The sequence below is a fragment of the Prunus dulcis genome, chromosome 2, assembly GCF_902201215.1.
Source record: "Prunus dulcis chromosome 2, ALMONDv2, whole genome shotgun sequence".
Classification (NCBI taxonomy): Eukaryota; Viridiplantae; Streptophyta; class Magnoliopsida; order Rosales; family Rosaceae; genus Prunus; species Prunus dulcis.
Genome location: NC_047651.1, coordinates 4466515 through 4490516, shown reverse-complemented (window position 1 = coordinate 4490516; position 24002 = coordinate 4466515). Strand labels below are relative to the sequence as shown.

The following is a 24002-nucleotide window of genomic DNA, read 5'->3' as shown; positions in this document are numbered from 1 at the left end:
CAAAGAAGAAAACTTCAGGAAAAGTAATCAATTAACATGACCACCATAACGATACTCAATGACTATAATAACTATATTATGAGATCTCCATAACTATAATAACTATATTATGCTACATCCATATAAGTTTCCTTCTTGTTATTTATATAATAACTATAAATACAAAATAGGAAAGTAGCACTTTTATATTAATTGATTCACAAATAATTAAACTTAAAGCAGAGCCATATATGCATGCATATCTTAGAGGCTACCACAGTCATAGCGGGTGTGGCCGTGTGAGTCACTGAAAAGGACGGCCAAGAGGATAATGCATATGAATTTAACAAACTGCGATGAAGCATCAAGCATTTTCCCAATCAGGTACATCTGCAGAGACAGTCTCAGAACTCGCATCTTACGTTCTTTCAGGTATTCATCAAATGCTTTCTCCACCTGCATTTTAGTTCCTCTTGCGTTTCGATGGATTTGAGTCGTTCGAGCCAAGCACCGGGCAAGAACAATTGCATCTTCCAGACAAGCTGAACCTCCTTGTGCAAGAAATGGACCCATTGCATGCATGGCATCTCCTGCTAGGGTCACCGTCCCTTTGCGAAACCGTCTTCGTAATATGTCCCATGGTGCGTGGTATCTCAAGTACTCTGTGAGATGCAAAGAATCCAGCTCGCAATTCTTTGCCATCTCTATGATGCTTGTAGGGAAGCCCTCCACTGAGTCCACTGCCAAGTTCCGGATCAGTTTCTGGCTCTTGGAGGCCATGGAATCTGTTCATAATTAAAGAGGAAGAAGGATAAGAGGGAAACAAAAATTAATCAAAATTTTCCTATGTTAAAAGTTCACGTAATAATATAAACAAACAGATTATGATGCTCCTAATTTTATTTTTCCTGTTGACCTTATCGCAAAAAGGACTTTGTTTTTCAGACTACATTAGTGAATCATTTTCTTTTTGTTGACTATGGAATATTCTAAATTACTGTAATGTACGCGAAATGAGGATCGAACTCGGATATAGTTAATTTCTGCAAAATAATGTGGTTAGTGTGGCCTAAAATATGATCCCTTTAGTATTATTTTAGGTATAAGTTACGGTATAACATTGAACAAAATAATATATAATATTTACACCTTGACAAAATTACCTTGACAAGTATATTTCCGAGTGATGAACCAATAAACTAGGTTTTTGGTCATTGGCAGCTGTCCCACCTGAGTATCATTTTTTTTGGTTAATCTGAACTGAGAGCCGAGTTCATGCCCATTTGGATAACTCGTGAAGCCTCTTATCACACTGATGGTGAAAATTTTCTCAGCCTTCACCCCCATCATATTTGATATGGGAGAGTTCACTCCGTCGCATCCAATCACAACCTGCCACCAGATATTTGAGGACATAATTTTTCTTGCATTGTTGCAAAGCATAGTTAGTAAAATATGGGATAGGTGTATTATTTGGAATTTCGAAGGAAAAAAAATACGTTGAAAAATTCGGCCATTATTTAGTATTTTAATATCATTTATTAAATTTTTAAATGTATATAATCTTTTAATCAATAATATGTGAAAAATATGTGAATTTTATCGATATTATTTACAAATTTATAAAAAAGAATGTAAAAAATACATACGTAGTATAATATGAGTATTGTACCTTGGCGTTCAAAAGTCTTCCACCTTGAAGTTGAAGAACAGGAGAAGAAGTTATGGGATCCAACTTAATAGAAAGCACTTCACACCCCAAATGAAGAGTGTTACGTGGCAAACTATTTGCCAAAATATCAACGAGATCAGTCCTTCTCAAACATCTCAATTCTTCTTTCCTGTAAAAGATTGAGTTCATAATTTGTGTAACCATTTTTTTGGGGAAAACCATTGTCATGCTCAATTTATTTTTTGTTCAAATTGGATGACAATTTCATCATATATAAGGTCACCAATACTTATTTAACAACACTTTTACGTTCTCTTGCATGAAATTTGAACTCATAATCTACTTTGACACAATGAAAACTAAATGCCATTAAATCAAATGATTATCAATTTTGGAAAGAGTAGTTAGTCTCTGTTAAATGGTAGATGGAGCCCTTTGTAGACTTCCAATGGAATCTTTCAGGGTTTAAAGGTATCTCTCCCACAATGGGAGGCTCTATTCTATATATACATGCGCAGTCTATATTTGGGAATCTAAATTTTTCTATATTTTAATTTGGTTGAAATACTTTTTTGTTTTGTAAACTTATTATGTGTTAGTTTTCTTATGAACATTTCAACAATTGGACAAGATTCCGAAAACAACATTTTATTTCAGACTTTAAAAGTAAAAAAATAAGTGTCACATGACTCTAATAAAAAAAAAACATCTTATCCCATCTATATCAGTTAGACAATAACGGTGATACTTTAAGATAAGTTTGATTCATTATGGTCTTCCATTTATATCTCATCTACATTCGTCAGATAATAACGATAGTAGCTGAAGATGAGTCTGATTCATTATGTTCTAACATCCCTATTTCATCTGATAAGGTTTACCATCTTACAACAACCATCGAATCAAATCCTTTCATCTCAATTTCATCCATAGATTTCTTATCTCTTATACCACCATTTCTATAAATATTACAACCATATTATTTTCAGAACACACTACCCCCGATTCCTCTATTCATTTCTCAAACCCCAAGACAACAATGTCTGGAGATGGGTATGATGGGCTTTTTGCTTGGGTTGCTACATTTTGCAGCCTGATGTGGTTCACCTTGATATACAGCCCTTATGGTTATGGGCTTGCAGAAGTTATGCCGAACTTAACCAAGCACTAATTTCTTGGTGGATATGTGAAAAGTTGGAGGAATAATTCTTCTTTAGCCCAAGCTTGATATACAGCCCTATTGATGTTTAGTTTCATTGTTCTCTCCTCAAACGTAAACACAAGAAATAGTAAAAACTACAGAGAGAAAAAGTCCAAATAAAAAGTAAACAAAAGTTGTTAGCGGGTGTAGTTCAATAGGAAATGACTTTAATTTGCAAACCAGTTATCTCATGTGCACCTTGTTAGTGCATCATGCATGTGTGAGAATATTGCATCTCTCTTCCTAACTTTGACCCAAAAAAACAAAACAAAAAATAAACAAAATCTTAAGAACTTACCCAACAGGCATTTCTTTAAGCTCGTCATTATTGAGTGAGTGAAATTGTCCCCTGAAAATAAAAAAATAAATATTAAATCATATAGAATAGTTTATCTGTTATAAAAGTATAAGTATGACATTAAATTATTAACGTTGTGGATTGTACACAAAAATGAGAAAGGCAAACTGTAAAATTAAAAAATTAAAAAAAAAACTACATTACTAGGGTGGGGAAGAGAGAGGGGGAGAGATTTACGAGAGTATAGGAATAGCAGTTTCTCTAAGGTGAGAGGCAACACCAAGTTGATCAAGTGCACGCCAGCCGTTTGGATGCACGATGATAGCTGCCCCTGTAGCTCGCAATGTGTTTGATCTTTCCAGGACAACGCTTCTAATGCCCTTTCTGCCAATCAAATTAATTTTCAAATTAACACCGTTAATTATAAACATCAAAATCATCTAATCCTTCACTTTATAAAATAAAATAACATCTAGTTTCTCCACCTCCCTCATCACTCATGCTAGTTGCAAGGGCTTAAAACTCAATCATCATTTGCAAACAACGTAACTTCCAGCTAAATTTGTATTATCTCAACCGAACATCTTCTGTACCATTTCTCTAATAAAGCAAAATTCATTTGTAATAAAATATACATCAAAAGGATCTAGTATATATACGAATAATATTCTTTTGAGAATTGGAAAAAAAAATCTTTTATGGTAATTAGTTTTTGAGAATTGAAAACGATCTAATATATAAACCCTTATCATTAACCCAGAAATTAGTTTTGATGATGAAACCAGCGAAGTGTTAGGAAAAAAAGAAGAAGAATAAGGTGGTGTAAGCGTAAACCTGTGAAGAGCAAGGGCAGTGGCAAGGCCGCATATCCCACCACCCACGATTACAATATTCTCTTTCGTATCACCAATCTCCATATCTTGCCTTCTATCTTCTATATATTTTCTGTTTTTCTTTTTTTTTGATTTAATCCTTTGGCTTTCTTTAGCAGCCCATGATTCATGTATGAATTTTTCTTGTGTTTGTCAGTTATACATGTACATCAATGATTCACCACCCATATTCCTATCAGTACAAATAGACTGGTAGAAAAATAGTTGAGCATTCATAATGGCTACCTCAGGCTCCTAGTTAGGGCTGTGGTTTTTAGTATTCATTTATTATAGCTTCTTGGGGACAACTGACAGAAAACCACTCGAAATTGCTTTTTTAAGTAAAAGATCATCTATTCAACTGCATTCCTCATGCGGCAAAATGCTAGCCACGCATTCTTTTGCATCAATCTCTAAAATGATCCGATTATATCCCATATTAAAAGAGTGTTTTTGCTCAACACTTTAACTTAATATATAGCCTCGTCATTCTTCTCAAAATTTGACACATGTCAATAGGTGTAACTATAGTTAACTTTTTGATTTTTGATGATATTATTATGAGAGAGAAAAATTACAATATTTTTTAATAAAATTTAAAACTAAAAACTAATTATTAAAGAAAACAAAACAAAACCATAAACAGACACCATAGCACCCCTCCCACCCAACGAACCGACCTAGTCAACCACCCTGGCGGCAACCCCCTCCCCTGCCAGAAACACATCATTTTATGTGTATTCAATGATTTTTTCTCTCTGTAAAAAGGGATATGAAATAATAATTGTGTGGATAGAGTATATTAAAATATTAATGCTATGTTGTTTTTTGTTAATATAAGTTGTTTATTATCTTATCAATCACCATGTTCTTTATTTTTAGTTAAAATTTAGCTAAAAGTATATAAAAGTTATTTTAGGAGTTCTTTATAAATTTTTTACTCTAATCATACTATCTAATTTAGGGAGTCATAAATGGTATAACTCTTTTTCAATTGGTCAATCTCTATTAAGAAATAATATAAAAAATAGTTAGCATTAATTAAAAGATTAAAATACTCATAAAATAAAGTAGCATTAAATTTTAGGAATTAGTAGAAGTCCCTTCTTTCTCCTAAGAGTTAGGAGCTCGTAGAAGTCTCCTTATTTTAGGAGGCGGATCGGGAGCATGGTTGAAGTTGTATTTTTTCAATTCTTCCCTAAAATTTGTTTAAGGATGTGATTTAGGGAGTCCATTGTGGATGCTCTAAGACCTTGTATTTGACACGTTAGTGTCTGACTTTTTTTTAGGAGAAGCGCGTATACAGCAATGTACCTAATGAATAGGTGTCCGACCAAGGCATTGGAAAACAAAACCCCATTCGAAGCATGCAGTCGGAAGAAAGCCATTCATGAACCATTTTAAGGTATTTAATCTATCTGCTTTGCCCAAGTTCCAAAATAATTGAGAAACAAACTAGATGAATCTAGTTAAAGTGCATATTGTTTGGTTATAGCTCACAATCAAAAGGGTTATAGACTTTACAATTTGAAGAGAGAAAAATTAATCATTTGTAGAGATGTTCATCAAAATGGAGAAATCCAGACAGCTCATGTGCAAACAAAACATCAAGTTGCTGATATTTTCACTAAGCCGCTGCATGCACCCTTGTTCCAATCCCATCTTGGCAAGTTGGGTGTAATACACATTCACACTCCAACTTGAGAGGGAGTGTTAAAGGAAAGAAATTGGCCAACTATTGTAATTAGCACAATCCCAGTAATTAGCTAAGATTGAGTCCATCACAGCTATTGTGATTGACTTACTTAGAATGGATTTCCTATTTACTTAGAATAGCATTTGCAATCTGTATAAAGCTTGTACATTACAGTCTCATTGATATCAATACAAACTACAGAATTCTATATTCTTTCACAAACATATGGATCTACACCCCTTAGTTCAACTCCGAGAAGAACGAGGAGTTTGAATGACTTGTATGCAAGTTGCAACTTTTGTGTTTGAACTGGAAAGCTTTGAAGCAGCAATCCAAGAGGAAGCTTGGAAGAATGAAATTGAAGAAGAAATTAATGTGATTGAAAAGAATGAGACATGGGAACTTGTTGATAGCCTAAAGACAAAGATGTCATAGGTGTGAAGTGGATCTTCAAGACAAAGTTCAATCTTGAATTTTTTATTTTGGTCGGAATCAAAGATATTCATGAAAACCCCATAAACTTGACAAACAAATTACACAGAGAAGCAAAAAGATGCAAACAAACAAAAATAGATTTTGGAAAATTTCTATCTGGACCTAACATAGATTTAGCGTTAAGGAATTTTTTTGGTAGAATTTTGGAAGATGTTGGTAAAAAGCAAGGAGAAGCAACTCAAATTATGTGTGATAGCAAGTCTTCCATTGCTGTGGCAAAGAATCATGTTTTCCAATCAAAGCATATTGCACTCAAGCATCACTTCATCCGAGAGGCGGTGGAGGAAAATGTGATTGAGGTCTAGTATTGCAAAAATAAAGATCAAGTGGTTGACATCTTCACCAAAACTTAAGGAAATGATAAATTTCACTATCTTAGAGAGATCTTGGGAGTTCAACAACTAAGCATTAAGAGGTAGTGTTAAAATATTAATTCTATGTTGTTTTTATTAATATAAGTTGTTTATTACATTTTTGGGTTGTAAGTCCTTATATTTGCCACGTTAATAGCTAACTTTGTGTGTTGTTTTAGCCTTAAATGGGGCTCAACTTCCTTGGGTTCTAATATGTAGAGTCCAAGTGCAAAAAGGCATCCTCAATGAAAGACATTTGGGCTCCGTTTGGTTTGCATAAATAGATTTAATGGGGAATAATTTCCCATGTCTTTCTCAAGGAATGAGAAATGAAAAATTCATTTCTCATATTCGGTAATCCTGGGAAAGTAACAAGGAAATACTACTTTATTTTCTTTCACATGTGTCAAGTATAAATTATGCTACATACATTTAAGTTTCCTTGTAGTTGTCAAACATGTAAGAATGAAAATATATATTTTTTAAAACTACACCCATGCCTTTTGAACTTTAATCTGTGTCTTACTTGGGTGCTTAAGAAAATACCTTCTAAAGTTGTTTTAAAAAATCACCCTCATTGCTAATGGGTCTAGCTCAGTGGAAAAAGACATCGACTTGCAAACCAGAGGTCTCAGGTTCGAACTCTCATGGTATCTTGAAAACATTTTTAGTTCAAAGAAGAAAACTTCAGGAAAAGTAATCAATTAACATGACCACCATAACGATACTCAATGACTATAATAACTATATTATGAGATCTCCATAACTATAATAACTATATTATGCTACATCCATATAAGTTTCCTTCTTGTTATTTATATAATAACTATAAATACAAAATAGGAAAGTAGCACTTTTATATTAATTGATTCACAAATAATTAAACTTAAAGCAGAGCCATATATGCATGCATATCTTAGAGGCTACCACAGTCATAGCGGGTGTGGCCATGTGAGTCACTGAAAAGGACGGCCAAGAGGATAATGCATATGAATTTAACAAACTGCGATGAAGCATCAAGCATTTTCCCAATCAGGTACATCTGCAGAGACAGTCTCAGAACTCGCATCTTACGTTCTTTCAGGTATTCATCAAATGCTTTCTCCACCTGCATTTTAGTTCCTCTTGCGTTTCGATGGATTTGAGTCGTTCGAGCCAAGCACCGGGCAAGAACAATTGCATCTTCCAGACAAGCTGAACCTCCTTGTGCAAGAAATGGACCCATTGCATGCATGGCATCTCCTGCTAGGGTCACCGTCCCTTTGCGAAACCGTCTTCGTAATATGTCCCATGGTGCGTGGTATCTCAAGTACTCTGTGAGATGCAAAGAATCCAGCTCGCAATTCTTTGCCATCTCTATGATGCTTGTAGGGAAGCCCTCCACTGAGTCCACTGCCAAGTTCCGGATCAGTTTCTGGCTCTTGGAGGCCATGGAATCTGTTCATAATTAAAGAGGAAGAAGGATAAGAGGGAAACAAAAATTAATCAAAATTTTCCTATGTTAAAAGTTCACGTAATAATATAAACAAACAGATTATGATGCTCCTAATTTTATTTTTCCTGTTGACCTTATCGCAAAAAGGACTTTGTTTTTCAGACTACATTAGTGAATCATTTTCTTTTTGTTGACTATGGAATATTCTAAATTACTGTAATGTACGCGAAATGAGGATCGAACTCGGATATAGTTAATTTCTGCAAAATAATGTGGTTAGTGTGGCCTAAAATATGATCCCTTTAGTATTATTTTAGGTATAAGTTACGGTATAACATTGAACAAAATAATATATAATATTTACACCTTGACAAAATTACCTTGACAAGTATATTTCCGAGTGATGAACCAATAAACTAGGTTTTTGGTCATTGGCAGCTGTCCCACCTGAGTATCATTTTTTTTGGTTAATCTGAACTGAGAGCCGAGTTCATGCCCATTTGGATAACTCGTGAAGCCTCTTATCACACTGATGGTGAAAATTTTCTCAGCCTTCACCCCCATCATATTTGATATGGGAGAGTTCACTCCGTCGCATCCAATCACAACCTGCCACCAGATATTTGAGGACATAATTTTTCTTGCATTGTTGCAAAGCATAGTTAGTAAAATATGGGATAGGTGTATTATTTGGAATTTCGAAGGAAAAAAAATACGTTGAAAAATTCGGCCATTATTTAGTATTTTAATATCATTTATTAAATTTTTAAATGTATATAATCTTTTAATCAATAATATGTGAAAAATATGTGAATTTTATCGATATTATTTACAAATTTATAAAAAAGAATGTAAAAAATACATACGTAGTATAATATGAGTATTGTACCTTGGCGTTCAAAAGTCTTCCACCTTGAAGTTGAAGAACAGGAGAAGAAGTTATGGGATCCAACTTAATAGAAAGCACTTCACACCCCAAATGAAGAGTGTTACGTGGCAAACTATTTGCCAAAATATCAACGAGATCAGTCCTTCTTAAACATCTCAATTCTTCTTTCCTGTAAAAGATTTTTTTTTTTTTTTTTGGTCAAAGGGAAACTTCATTGAAGGGAAAGCAACCCAAAAGGAAACAGAAACAAGGAAAGAAAAAGATAGCAGCCTAGGGGACAGACCCGCCCAGGAGCAAGCATAAAAACAGAGACAAGCTAGAGAAAAAGGAAACAGAAAGTAACAGAAACTAGAGGGCCACAAACTAGGACGTCGCCAAAGGAGCACGTCAGCCTCTAGCTAAAAGGAGATTAACAAGGGGGGCAAGGCAGACCATCCGATTGAAGAACAAACACAAGGGAAGAAGGGGGTCTGTTAAGCCAAACCTTGTCGTGCTCAATTTATTTTTTGTTCAAATTGGATGACAATTTCATCATATATAAGGTCACCAATACTTATTTAACAACACTTTTACGTTTTCTTGCATGAAATTTGAACTCATAATCTACTTTGACACAATGAAAACTAAATGCCATTAAATCAAATGATTATCAATTTTGGGAAGAGTAGTTAGTCTCTGTTAAATGGTAGATGGAGCCCTTTGTAGACTTCCAATGAGATAAGTTTGATTCATTATGGTCTTCCATTTATATCTCATCTACATTTGTCAGATAATAATGGTGGTAGCTGAAGATGAGTCTGATTCATTATGTTCTAACATCCCTATTTCATCTTATAAGGTTTACCATCTTACAACAACCATCGAATCAAATCCTTTCATCTCAATTTCATCCATAGATTTCTTATCTCTTATACCACCATTTCTATAAATATTACAACCATATTATTTTCAGAACACACTACCCCCGATTCCTCTATTCATTTCTCTGGGTATGATGGGCTTTTTGCTTGGGTTGCTACATTTTGCAGCCTGATGTGGTTCACCTTGATATACAGCCCCTATGGTTATGGGCTTGCAGAAGTTATGCCGAACTTAACCAAGCACTAATTTCTTGGTGGATATGTGAAAAGTTGGAGGAATAATTCTTCTTTAGCCCAAGCTTGATATACAGCCCTATTGATGTTTAGTTTCATTGTTCTCTCCTCAAACGTAAACACAAGAAATAGTAAAAACTACAGAGAGAAAAAGTCCAAATAAAAAGTAAACAAAAGTTGTTAGCGAGTGTAGTTCAATAGGAAATGACTTTAATTTGCAAACCAGTTATCTCATGTGCACCTTGTTAGTGCATCATGCATGTGTGAGAATATTGCATCTCTCTTCCTAACTTTGACCCAAAAAAACAAAACAAAAAATAAACAAAATCTTAAGAACTTACCCAACAGGCATTTCTTTAAGCTCGTCATTATTGAGTGAGTGAAATTGTCCCCTGAAAATAAAAAAATAAATATTAAATCATATAGAATAGTTTATCTGTTATAAAAGTATAAGTATGAAATTAAATTATTAACGTTGTGGATTGTACACAAAAATGAGAAAGGCAAACTGTAAAATTAAAAAATTAAAAAAAAAACTACATTACTAGGGTGGGGAAGAGAGAGGGGGAGAGATTTACGAGAGTATAGGAATAGCAGTTTCTCTAAGGTGAGAGGCAACACCAAGTTGATCAAGTGCACGCCAGCCGTTTGGATGCACGATGATAGCTGCCCCTGTAGCTCGCAATGTGTTTGATCTTTCCAGGACAACGCTTCTAATGCCCTTTCTGCCAATCAAATTAATTTTCAAATTAACACCGTTAATTATAAACATCAAAATCATCTAATCCTTCACTTTATAAAATAAAATAACATCTAGTTTCTCCACCTCCCTCATCACTCATGCTAGTTGCAAGGGCTTAAAACTCAATCATCATTTGCAAACAACGTAACTTCCAGCTAAATTTGTATTATCTCAACCGAACATCTTCTGTACCATTTCTCTAATAAAGCAAAATTCATTTGTAATAAAATATACATCAAAAGGATCTAGTATATATACGAATAATATTCTTTTGAGAATTGGAAAAAAAAATCTTTTATGGTAATTAGTTTTTGAGAATTGAAAACGATCTAATATATAAACCCTTATCATTAACCCAGAAATTAGTTTTGATGATGAAACCAGCGAAGTGTTAGGAAAAAAAGAAGAAGAATAAGGTGGTGTAAGCGTAAACCTGTGAAGAGCAAGGGCAGTGGCAAGGCCGCATATCCCACCACCCACGATTACAATATTCTCTTTCGTATCACCAATCTCCATATCTTGCCTTCTATCTTCTATATATTTTCTGTTTTTCTTTTTTTTTGATTTAATCCTTTGGCTTTCTTTAGCAGCCCATGATTCATGTATGAATTTTTCTTGTGTTTGTCAGTTATACATGTACATCAATGATTCACCACCCATATTCCTATCAGTACAAATAGACTGGTAGAAAAATAGTTGAGCATTCATAATGGCTACCTCAGGCTCCTAGTTAGGGCTGTGGTTTTTAGTATTCATTTATTATAGCTTCTTGGGGACAACTGACAGAAAACCACTCGAAATTGCTTTTTTAAGTAAAAGATCATCTATTCAACTGCATTCCTCATGCGGCAAAATGCTAGCCACGCATTCTTTTGCATCAATCTCTAAAATGATCCGATTATATCCCATATTAAAAGAGTGTTTTTGCTCAACACTTTAACTTAATATATAGCCTCGTCATTCTTCTCAAAATTTGACACATGTCAATAGGTGTAACTATAGTTAACTTTTTGATTTTTGATGATATTATTATGAGAGAGAAAAATTACAATATTTTTTAATAAAATTTAAAACTAAAAACTAATTATTAAAGAAAACAAAACAAAACCATAAACAGACACCATAGCACCCCTCCCACCCAACGAACCGACCTAGTCAACCACCCTGGCGGCAACCCCCTCCCCTGCCAGAAACACATCATTTTATGTGTATTCAATGATTTTTTCTCTCTGTAAAAAGGGATATGAAATAATAATTGTGTGGATAGAGTATATTAAAATATTAATGCTATGTTGTTTTTTGTTAATATAAGTTGTTTATTATCTTATCAATCACCATGTTCTTTATTTTTAGTTAAAATTTAGCTAAAAGTATATAAAAGTTATTTTAGGAGTTCTTTATAAATTTTTTACTCTAATCATACTATCTAATTTAGGGAGTCATAAATGGTATAACTCTTTTTCAATTGGTCAATCTCTATTAAGAAATAATATAAAAAATAGTTAGCATTAATTAAAAGATTAAAATACTCATAAAATAAAGTAGCATTAAATTTTAGGAATTAGTAGAAGTCCCTTCTTTCTCCTAAGAGTTAGGAGCTCGTAGAAGTCTCCTTATTTTAGGAGGCGGATCGGGAGCATGGTTGAAGTTGTATTTTTTCAATTCTTCCCTAAAATTTGTTTAAGGATGTGATTTAGGGAGTCCATTGTGGATGCTCTAAGACCTTGTATTTGACACGTTAGTGTCTGACTTTTTTTTAGGAGAAGCGCGTATACAGCAATGTACCTAATGAATAGGTGTCCGACCAAGGCATTGGAAAACAAAACCCCATTCGAAGCATGCAGTCGGAAGAAAGCCATTCATGAACCATTTTAAGGTATTTAATCTATCTGCTTTGCCCAAGTTCCAAAATAATTGAGAAACAAACTAGATGAATCTAGTTAAAGTGCATATTGTTTGGTTATAGCTCACAATCAAAAGGGTTATAGACTTTACAATTTGAAGAGAGAAAAATTAATCATTTGTAGAGATGTTCATCAAAATGGAGAAATCCAGACAGCTCATGTGCAAACAAAACATCAAGTTGCTGATATTTTCACTAAGCAGCTGCATGCACCCTTGTTCCAATCCCATCTTGGCAAGTTGGGTGTAATAAACATTCACACTCCAACTTGAGGGGGAGTGTTAAAGGAAAGAAATTGGTCAATTATTGTAATTAGCACAATCCCAGTAATTAGCTAAGATTGAGTCCATCACAGCTATTGTGATTGACTTACTTAGAATGGATTTCCTATTTACTTAGAATAGCATTTGCAATCTGTATAAAGCTTGTACATTACAGTCTCATTGATATCAATACAAACTACAGAATTCTATATTCTTTCACAAACATATGGATCTACACCTCTTAGTTCAACTCCGAGAAGAACGAGGAGTTTGAATGACTTGTATGCAAGTTGCAACTTTTGTGTTTGAACTGGAAAGCTTTGAAGCAGCAATCCAAGAGGAAGTTTGGAAGAATGAAATCGAAGAAGAAACTAATGTGATTGAAAAGAATGAGACATGGGAACTTGTTGATAGCCTAAAGACAAAGATGTCATAGGTGTGAAGTGGATCTTCAAGACAAAGTTCAATCTTGAATTTTTTATTTTGGTCGGAATCAAAGATATTCATGAAAACCCCATAAACTTGACAAACAGATTACACAGAGAAGCAAAAAGATGCAAACAAACAAAAATAGATTTTGGAAAATTTCTATCTAGACCTAACATAGATTTAGCGTTAAGGAATTTTTTTGGTAGAATTTTGGAAGATGTTGGTAAAAAGCAAGGAGAAGCAACTCAAATTATGTGTGATAGCAAGTCTTCCATTGCTGTGGCAAAGAATCATGTTTTCCAATCAAAGCATATTGCACTCAAGCATCACTTCATCCGAGAGGCGGTGGAGGAAAATGTGATTGAGGTCTAGTATTGCAAAAATAAAGATCAAGTGGTTGACATCTTCACCAAAACTTAAGGAAATGATAAATTTCACTATCTTAGAGAGATCTTGGGAGTTCAACAACTAAGCATTAAGAGGTAGTGTTAAAATATTAATTCTATGTTGTTTTTATTAATATAAGTTGTTTATTACATTTTTGGGTTGTAAGTCCTTATATTTGCCACGTTAATAGCTAACTTTGTGTGTTGTTTTAGCCTTAAATGGGGCTCAACTTCCTTGGGTTCTAATATGTAGAGTCCAAGTGCAAAAAGGCATCCTCAATGAAAGACATTTGGGCTCCGTTTGGTTTGCATAAATAGATTTAATGGGGAATAATTTCCCATGTCTTTCTCAAGGAATGAGAAATGAAAAATTCATTTCTCATATTCGGTAATCCTGGGAAAGTAACAAGGAAATACTACTTTATTTTCTTTCACATGTGTCAAGTATAAATTATGCTACATACATTTAAGTTTCCTTGTAGTTGTCAAACATGTAAGAATGAAAATATATTTTTTTTAAAACTACACCCATGCCTTTTGAACTTTAATCTGTGTCTTACTTGGGTGCTTAAGAAAATACCTTCTAAAGTTGTTTTAAAAAATCACCCTCATTGCTAATGGGTCTAGCTCAGTGGAAAAAGACATCGACTTGCAAACCAGAGGTCTCAGGTTCGAACTCTCATGGTATCTTGAAAACATTTTTAGTTCAAAGAAGAAAACTTCAGGAAAAGTAATCAATTAACATGACCACCATAACGATACTCAATGACTATAATAACTATATTATGAGATCTCCATAACTATAATAACTATATTATGCTACATCCATATAAGTTTCCTTCTTGTTATTTATATAATAACTATAAATACAAAATAGGAAAGTAGCACTTTTATATTAATTGATTCACAAATAATTAAACTTAAAGCAGAGCCATATATGCATGCATATCTTAGAGGCTACCACAGTCATAGCGGGTGTGGCCGTGTGAGTCACTGAAAAGGACGGCCAAGAGGATAATGCATATGAATTTAACAAACTGCGATGAAGCATCAAGCATTTTCCCAATCAGGTACATCTGCAGAGACAGTCTCAGAACTCGCATCTTACGTTCTTTCAGGTATTCATCAAATGCTTTCTCCACCTGCATTTTAGTTCCTCTTGCGTTTCGATGGATTTGAGTCGTTCGAGCCAAGCACCGGGCAAGAACAATTGCATCTTCCAGACAAGCTGAACCTCCTTGTGCAAGAAATGGACCCATTGCATGCATGGCATCTCCTGCTAGGGTCACCGTCCCTTTGCGAAACCGTCTTCGTAATATGTCCCATGGTGCGTGGTATCTCAAGTACTCTGTGAGATGCAAAGAATCCAGCTCGCAATTCTTTGCCATCTCTATGATGCTTGTAGGGAAGCCCTCCACTGAGTCCACTGCCAAGTTCCGGATCAGTTTCTGGCTCTTGGAGGCCATGGAATCTGTTCATAATTAAAGAGGAAGAAGGATAAGAGGGAAACAAAAATTAATCAAAATTTTCCTATGTTAAAAGTTCACGTAATAATATAAACAAACAGATTATGATGCTCCTAATTTTATTTTTCCTGTTGACCTTATCGCAAAAAGGACTTTGTTTTTCAGACTACATTAGTGAATCATTTTCTTTTTGTTGACTATGGAATATTCTAAATTACTGTAATGTACGCGAAATGAGGATCGAACTCGGATATAGTTAATTTCTGCAAAATAATGTGGTTAGTGTGGCCTAAAATATGATCCCTTTAGTATTATTTTAGGTATAAGTTACGGTATAACATTGAACAAAATAATATATAATATTTACACCTTGACAAAATTACCTTGACAAGTATATTTCCGAGTGATGAACCAATAAACTAGGTTTTTGGTCATTGGCAGCTGTCCCACCTGAGTATCATTTTTTTTGGTTAATCTGAACTGAGAGCCGAGTTCATGCCCATTTGGATAACTCGTGAAGCCTCTTATCACACTGATGGTGAAAATTTTCTCAGCCTTCACCCCCATCATATTTGATATGGGAGAGTTCACTCCGTCGCATCCAATCACAACCTGCCACCAGATATTTGAGGACATAATTTTTCTTGCATTGTTGCAAAGCATAGTTAGTAAAATATGGGATAGGTGTATTATTTGGAATTTCGAAGGAAAAAAAATACGTTGAAAAATTCGGCCATTATTTAGTATTTTAATATCATTTATTAAATTTTTAAATGTATATAATCTTTTAATCAATAATATGTGAAAAATATGTGAATTTTATCGATATTATTTACAAATTTATAAAAAAGAATGTAAAAAATACATACGTAGTATAATATGAGTATTGTACCTTGGCGTTCAAAAGTCTTCCACCTTGAAGTTGAAGAACAGGAGAAGAAGTTATGGGATCCAACTTAATAGAAAGCACTTCACACCCCAAATGAAGAGTGTTACGTGGCAAACTATTTGCCAAAATATCAACGAGATCAGTCCTTCTTAAACATCTCAATTCTTCTTTCCTGTAAAAGATTTTTTTTTTTTTTTTGGTCAAAGGGAAACTTCATTGAAGGGAAAGCAACCCAAAAGGAAACAGAAACAAGGAAAGAAAAAGATAGCAGCCTAGGGGACAGACCCGCCCAGGAGCAAGCATAAAAACAGAGACAAGCTAGAGAAAAAGGAAACAGAAAGTAACAGAAACTAGAGGGCCACAAACTAGGACGTCGCCAAAGGAGCACGTCAGCCTCTAGCTAAAAGGAGATTAACAAGGGGGGCAAGGCAGACCATCCGATTGAAGAACAAACACAAGGGAAGAAGGGGGTCTGTTAAGCCAAACCTTGTCGTGCTCAATTTATTTTTTGTTCAAATTGGATGACAATTTCATCATATATAAGGTCACCAATACTTATTTAACAACACTTTTACGTTTTCTTGCATGAAATTTGAACTCATAATCTACTTTGACACAATGAAAACTAAATGCCATTAAATCAAATGATTATCAATTTTGGGAAGAGTAGTTAGTCTCTGTTAAATGGTAGATGGAGCCCTTTGTAGACTTCCAATGAGATAAGTTTGATTCATTATGGTCTTCCATTTATATCTCATCTACATTTGTCAGATAATAATGGTGGTAGCTGAAGATGAGTCTGATTCATTATGTTCTAACATCCCTATTTCATCTTATAAGGTTTACCATCTTACAACAACCATCGAATCAAATCCTTTCATCTCAATTTCATCCATAGATTTCTTATCTCTTATACCACCATTTCTATAAATATTACAACCATATTATTTTCAGAACACACTACCCCCGATTCCTCTATTCATTTCTCTGGGTATGATGGGCTTTTTGCTTGGGTTGCTACATTTTGCAGCCTGATGTGGTTCACCTTGATATACAGCCCCTATGGTTATGGGCTTGCAGAAGTTATGCCGAACTTAACCAAGCACTAATTTCTTGGTGGATATGTGAAAAGTTGGAGGAATAATTCTTCTTTAGCCCAAGCTTGATATACAGCCCTATTGATGTTTAGTTTCATTGTTCTCTCCTCAAACGTAAACACAAGAAATAGTAAAAACTACAGAGAGAAAAAGTCCAAATAAAAAGTAAACAAAAGTTGTTAGCGAGTGTAGTTCAATAGGAAATGACTTTAATTTGCAAACCAGTTATCTCATGTGCACCTTGTTAGTGCATCATGCATGTGTGAGAATATTGCATCTCTCTTCCTAACTTTGACCCAAAAAAACAAAACAAAAAATAAACAAAATCTTAAGAACTTACCCAACAGGCATTTCTTTAAGCTCGTCATTATTGAGTGAGTGAAATTGTCCCCTGAAAATAAAAAAATAAATATTAAATCATATAGAATAGTTTATCTGTTATAAAAGTATAAGTATGACATTAAATTATTAACGTTGTGGATCGTACACAAAAATGAGAAAGGCAAACTGTAAAATTAAAAAATTAAAAAAAAACTACATTACTAGGGTGGGGAAGAGAGAGGGGGAGAGATTTACGAGAGTATAGGAATAGCAGTTTCTCTAAGGTGAGAGGCAACACCAAGTTGATCAAGTGCACGCCAGCCGTTTGGATGCACGATGATAGCTGCCCCTGTAGCTCGCAATGTGTTTGATCTTTCCAGGACAACGCTTCTAATGCCCTTTCTGCCAATCAAATTAATTTTCAAATTAACACCGTTAATTATAAACATCAAAATCATCTAATCCTTCACTTTATAAAATAAAATAACATCTAGTTTCTCCACCTCCCTCATCACTCATGCTAGTTGCAAGGGCTTAAAACTCAATCATCATTTGCAAACAACGTAACTTCCAGCTAAATTTGTATTATCTCAACCGAACATCTTCTGTACCATTTCTCTAATAAAGCAAAATTCATTTGTAATAAAATATACATCAAAAGGATCTAGTATATATACGAATAATATTCTTTTGAGAATTGGAAAAAAAAATCTTTTATGGTAATTAGTTTTTGAGAATTGAAAACGATCTAATATATAAACCCTTATCATTAACCCAGAAATTAGTTTTGATGATGAAACCAGCGAAGTGTTAGGAAAAAAAGAAGAAGAATAAGGTGGTGTAAGCGTAAACCTGTGAAGAGCAAGGGCAGTGGCAAGGCCGCATATCCCACCACCCACGATTACAATATTCTCTTTCGTATCACCAATCTCCATATCTTGCCTTCTATCTTCTATATATTTTCTGTTTTTCTTTTTTTTTGATTTAATCCTTTGGCTTTCTTTAGCAGCCCATGATTCATGTATGAATTTTTCTTGTGTTTGTCAGTTATACATGTACATCAATGATTCACCACCCATATTCCTATCAGTACAAATAGACTGGTAGAAAAATAGTTGAGCATTCATAATGGCTACCTCAGGCTCCTAGTTAGGGCTGTGGTTTTTAGTATTCATTTATTATAGCTTCTTGGGGACAACTGACAGAAAACCACTCGAAATTGCTTTTTTAAGTAAAAGATCATCTATTCAACTGCATTCCTCATGCGGCAAAATGCTAGCCACGCATTCTTTTGCATCAATCTCTAAAATGATCCGATTATATCCCATATTAAAAGAGTGTTTTTGCTCAACACTTTAACTTAATATATAGCCTCGCCATTCTTCTCAAAATTTGACACATGTCAATAGGTGTAACTATAGTTAACTTTTTGATTTTTGATGATATTATTATGAGAGAGAAAAATTACAATATTTTTTAATAAAATTTAAAACTAAAAACTAATTATTAAAGAAAACAAAACAAAACCATAAACAGACACCATAGCACCCCTCCCACCCAACGAACCGACCTAGTCAACCACCCTGGCGGCAACCCCCTCCCCTGCCAGAAACACATCATTTTATGTGTATTCAATGATTTTTTCTCTCTGTAAAAAGGGATATGAAATAATAATTGTGTGGATAGAGTATATTAAAATATTAATGCTATGTTGTTTTTTGTTAATATAAGTTGTTTATTATCTTATCAATCACCATGTTCTTTATTTTTAGTTAAAATTTAGCTAAAAGTATATAAAAGTTATTTTAGGAGTTCTTTATAAATTTTTTACTCTAATCATACTATCTAATTTAGGGAGTCATAAATGGTATAACTCTTTTTCAATTGGTCAATCTCTATTAAGAAATAATATAAAAAATAGTTAGCATTAATTAAAAGATTAAAATACTCATAAAATAAAGTAGCATTAAATTTTAGGAATTAGTAGAAGTCCCTTCTTTCTCCTAAGAGTTAGGAGCTCGTAGAAGTCTCCTTATTTTAGGAGGCGGATCGGGAGCATGGTTGAAGTTGTATTTTTTCAATTCTTCCCTAAAATTTGTTTAAGGATGTGATTTAGGGAGTCCATTGTGGATGCTCTAAGACCTTGTATTTGACACGTTAGTGTCTGACTTTTTTTTAGGAGAAGCGCGTATACAGCAATGTACCTAATGAATAGGTGTCCGACCAAGGCATTGGAAAACAAAACCCCATTCGAAGCATGCAGTCGGAAGAAAGCCATTCATGAACCATTTTAAGGTATTTAATCTATCTGCTTTGCCCAAGTTCCAAAATAATTGAGAAACAAACTAGATGAATCTAGTTAAAGTGCATATTGTTTGGTTATAGCTCACAATCAAAAGGGTTATAGACTTTACAATTTGAAGAGAGAAAAATTAATCATTTGTAGAGATGTTCATCAAAATGGAGAAATCCAGACAGCTCATGTGCAAACAAAACATCAAGTTGCTGATATTTTCACTAAGCCGCTGCATGCACCCTTGTTCCAATCCCATCTTGGCAAGTTGGGTGTAATACACATTCACACTCCAACTTGAGAGGGAGTGTTAAAGGAAAGAAATTGGCCAACTATTGTAATTAGCACAATCCCAGTAATTAGCTAAGATTGAGTCCATCACAGCTATTGTGATTGACTTACTTAGAATGGATTTCCTATTTACTTAGAATAGCATTTGCAATCTGTATAAAGCTTGTACATTACAGTCTCATTGATATCAATACAAACTACAGAATTCTATATTCTTTCACAAACATATGGATCTACACCCCTTAGTTCAACTCCGAGAAGAACGAGGAGTTTGAATGACTTGTATGCAAGTTGCAACTTTTGTGTTTGAACTGGAAAGCTTTGAAGCAGCAATCCAAGAGGAAGCTTGGAAGAATGAAATTGAAGAAGAAATTAATGTGATTGAAAAGAATGAGACATGGGAACTTGTTGATAGCCTAAAGACAAAGATGTCATAGGTGTGAAGTGGATCTTCAAGACAAAGTTCAATCTTGAATTTTTTATTTTGGTCGGAATCAAAGATATTCATGAAAACCCCATAAACTTGACAAACAGATTACATAGAGAAGCAAAAAGATGCAAACAAACAAAAATAGATTTTGGAAAATTTCTATCTAGACCTAACATAGATTTAGCGTTAAGGAATTTTTTTGGTAGAATTTTGGAAGATGTTGGTAAAAAGCAAGGAGAAGCAACTCAAATTATGTGTGATAGCAAGTCTTCCATTGCTGTGGCAAAGAATCATGTTTTCCAATCAAAGCATATTGCACTCAAGCATCACTTCATCCGAGAGGCGGTGGAGGAAAATGTGATTGAGGTCTAGTATTGCAAAAATAAAGATCAAGTGGTTGACATCTTCACCAAAACTTAAGGAAATGATAAATTTCACTATCTTAGAGAGATCTTGGGAGTTCAACAACTAAGCATTAAGAGGTAGTGTTAAAATATTAATTCTATGTTGTTTTTATTAATATAAGTTGTTTATTACATTTTTGGGTTGTAAGTCCTTATATGGGGCTCAACTTCCTTGGGTTCTAGTATGTAGAGTCCAAGTGCAAAAAGGCATCCTCAATGAAAGACATTTGGGCTCCGTTTGGTTTGCATAAATAGATTTAATGGGGAATAATTTCCCATGTCTTTCTCAAGGAATGAGAAATGAAAGATTCATTCACTACTACATTTTAACCTTTGCGCGACGAATAAAAAAACGTCGCGCAAAGTCTCATTTAGTCGCACTAACTTCACCGCGACAAACAATTCGTCGCGCATAATCCGTCGCGCAAAGATCGTGAAGAAAGCCTTTGCGCGACCAAGTAAAACACTTCGTCGCGCAACAATGTGCGACGTGTAAACCTTCGTTGCACCAAAGATATGGAGACGAAACAACTGTTCGTCGCATAAAATTTGCGCGACGAATATTATTCGGCGCACTTATATTTGCGCGACAAAAAAAATTCGTCCCGCAAAACTTGTTGCGGAGACGTCTGTTCGCCGCAGAAAAATTAGCGCGATGAGAAAGGTTTCGTCGCTCATTTGTTTGCGCGACGAAAACTTTCTCATCGCGCAAAACCTATTTGCGCGACGAATAGCCTTCGTCGCGCAAAACATGTTTGAGCGACGGATACGTTTCGTCGCACAAAACGTGTTTGCGAGACGCATGTATTCGTCGCGGAAGAATTAAAAGTAAAAAAAGTTGAATTTTTAATTTTTATTTTTGTTACTTTTGGGTTTGCGCGACGAAAAATTTGCCGTCGCGCAAAAAAATTTGACATTTTTTTTTTTTTTGTAATTTTTTTATTTTTTATTTTAAATAAAATTGGTTATTTTTTTATTGATTAAACAATGAAATTGCAATAAAAATAAATTAGAATAAAATTTTGTTATAAAATAAGATAAATGTATTACAAATAAAATAAATGTTTATGATGAAAATAAATACACTAATCAAATAATGAATCAAAATCAACCGTGTCGTCGCCAGGATGCGGCTCGGAGGTCTGGGCATTCATCGGGGCCGTGGTCTGATGGGGCTGCGCGGGATGGACGGGCGCGGAAGTCGGCGCATCAAAACGCGGGACTGGAATGCCGGACTGTACGAGGGACTGCAGAATGACCGACATCTGGCTCCGAAGAGTGGCCATCTCTGACATCTGGCTCCGAAGAGTGGCCACCTCTGCTGTCAAAGCAGTGACCTGACTGCTTGACCGCGCCGATGAACGAGGTCTAGGTTCCCTCCGCCGGGCATTCCCCATCCCTCGACAATATGTCCCCCGCCTCCTCCCGAGAGTCTGATCCAACGTCTCCGTCAAGATCTGAAATCCAGCATCCTGTGGAGGAGCCACAGACTCGATCGGAGTCTCGGGAGGAAGCTGGGAGGCGGACTCCTGAAGAACCAACTGGCTCCTCTCCACCATCGTCGTCTGTTGAACATAACATAAAATATAAATTAAAACATGCATATAAATTGAATGCGCAACATAAGAATTAAAATTAAATAATACTTACATGAAGGGACTCGGCCAACTCATTCCCGGGTCGAACATAAACGTCACCAAAGACGCCGATCTCTGGGAACTTGGACCCCTCCTAAATTGAACAAAAGAAAAAAAATATTAGTATGAAAAAAATAAATTCATAAAAATGATATTAAAAATGAAATAAAAATTTTGTGATTATTACCCGACGACGGGCATCCATCCTGTACGAAAAGGGTCTGGAGCCGGAATGGTGGAGAAGGGTCTTCTTCTTCCTATTACCCTTATTCACTTGGGCTTTATTCTGTTATACAAAAATGAAACGAATTAGTTAAAATATAAAAAATTAAATAATAATGAAATACAAAAATAAAATAAACATTAATAAGTAATAAGTAATAATTACACAAATATAGTTGAAAAAATACCGCAAATTCGGGCGCTTGAAAATGAGCGCAGAGCCACTCCCAACTATCCTCCCGCCCCTCAAGCTCCTTCGGGCAACCCTCCTGAAGAGCGACTTGCGGATCATCATAGGCCTGAAAATGGTGGTGCAAGTCGCTCTTCCACTGCTTGTACCTCTCAGCGAAGAGTCTGTTGACGTACGTCAACGACTCTTCGCCGAGATCCTCCAAGTTATAGTTCGTCTGCAATCAATTAATTAGATACGTTAAGTAATAGAAATATACAAAATTTTAAAGACAAATAATGAAAACGTAAGGTACATACCGACAACTGGCCGCGAACCTCCGCCTTGATCTCGTCGGGCATGACCCTCCAAGACTTCCATTGCATCGGGCAATGGGTCCGCACGACGTGGCCAATGTCGTGGGCCAAGGAGCTATGCAACTCCGCCGTCGGTGCAGCCCGATGGCGCTCGTCGTATCCGATGCTGATACGACTGTTTGTCACCCGAGGACCTTCGCCGTCTTCAGCTGACGACACGGTCCTCGAGTGTTCTTCTTCGCTGCAAAGAAAAAAGGTATTAATGTTAAATAATATTTATTGTCAAATTTCAAAATAAAATTAACAATACAAAAGTGTAGTTATACCTGGCTGTGATCCCGAGGCACCAGTACCGTCGGTCGATGTCGTCGTGTCCATGGTGTCGGTGGGCCGGTGCCGCCGCCTAGCACTAGGTGGCTGCGCGACGGATGACGATGATGACGCAGGCGCCTGGGACGCCCCGGGACCAACCACCACGTGGTCCAGCAAAGCTGGAGCAGTGGCAGCAGAAGCCGACTGAGCCGGGGGATCCGAACTCGGTGCAGTCGTCATCGACCTACCACGTCTAATCAAATCTAACATCTGCACATATAATTTCGTTCCGAATTTAAACTAATTAATTAAAAGCATAGCATGACCTAGGGTTTGGAATTTAGGAGTATCCGGGACTCCGATCAACGATCGGTCGAATCCTAAACGATCCTAGAAACACAAAAGTACAACTACGTAAGTTTCAGTTCGATCCAACGGTCCGAACAT

The 24002-nt window shown here is 35.3% G+C and overlaps 3 protein-coding genes across 3 annotated transcripts; all 3 read right to left on the bottom strand.

Annotated features, from left to right (window-relative positions):
* Window positions 1-90: 90 nt before the first annotated feature.
* LOC117619297 (monooxygenase 1-like) lies at window positions 91-4270 on the bottom strand. Its single transcript, XM_034349217.1, has 6 exons — window positions 3985-4270; window positions 3388-3534; window positions 3151-3201; window positions 1652-1820; window positions 1143-1371; window positions 91-764 (listed from the first exon to the last, which is right to left on the bottom strand). The coding sequence occupies exons 1-6, from the start codon at window positions 4065-4067 to the stop codon at window positions 244-246; spliced, it is 1200 nt and encodes a 399-aa protein (XP_034205108.1). The 5' UTR covers window positions 4068-4270; the 3' UTR covers window positions 91-243.
* A 3059-nt stretch (window positions 4271-7329) lies between these two features.
* LOC117619249 (monooxygenase 1-like) lies at window positions 7330-11443 on the bottom strand. Its single transcript, XM_034349161.1, has 6 exons — window positions 11160-11443; window positions 10563-10709; window positions 10326-10376; window positions 8891-9059; window positions 8382-8610; window positions 7330-8003 (listed from the first exon to the last, which is right to left on the bottom strand). Exons 1-6 carry the CDS (start codon window positions 11240-11242, stop codon window positions 7483-7485), a joined length of 1200 nt encoding a protein of 399 aa, XP_034205052.1. The 5' UTR covers window positions 11243-11443; the 3' UTR covers window positions 7330-7482.
* A 3061-nt stretch (window positions 11444-14504) lies between these two features.
* On the bottom strand, window positions 14505-18617 carry LOC117619243 (monooxygenase 1-like). The gene is made up of 6 exons (XM_034349156.1): window positions 18333-18617; window positions 17736-17882; window positions 17500-17550; window positions 16066-16234; window positions 15557-15785; window positions 14505-15178 (listed from the first exon to the last, which is right to left on the bottom strand). The coding sequence occupies exons 1-6, from the start codon at window positions 18413-18415 to the stop codon at window positions 14658-14660; spliced, it is 1200 nt and encodes a 399-aa protein (XP_034205047.1). The 5' UTR covers window positions 18416-18617; the 3' UTR covers window positions 14505-14657.
* Between the last annotated feature and the right edge of the window lie 5385 nt (window positions 18618-24002).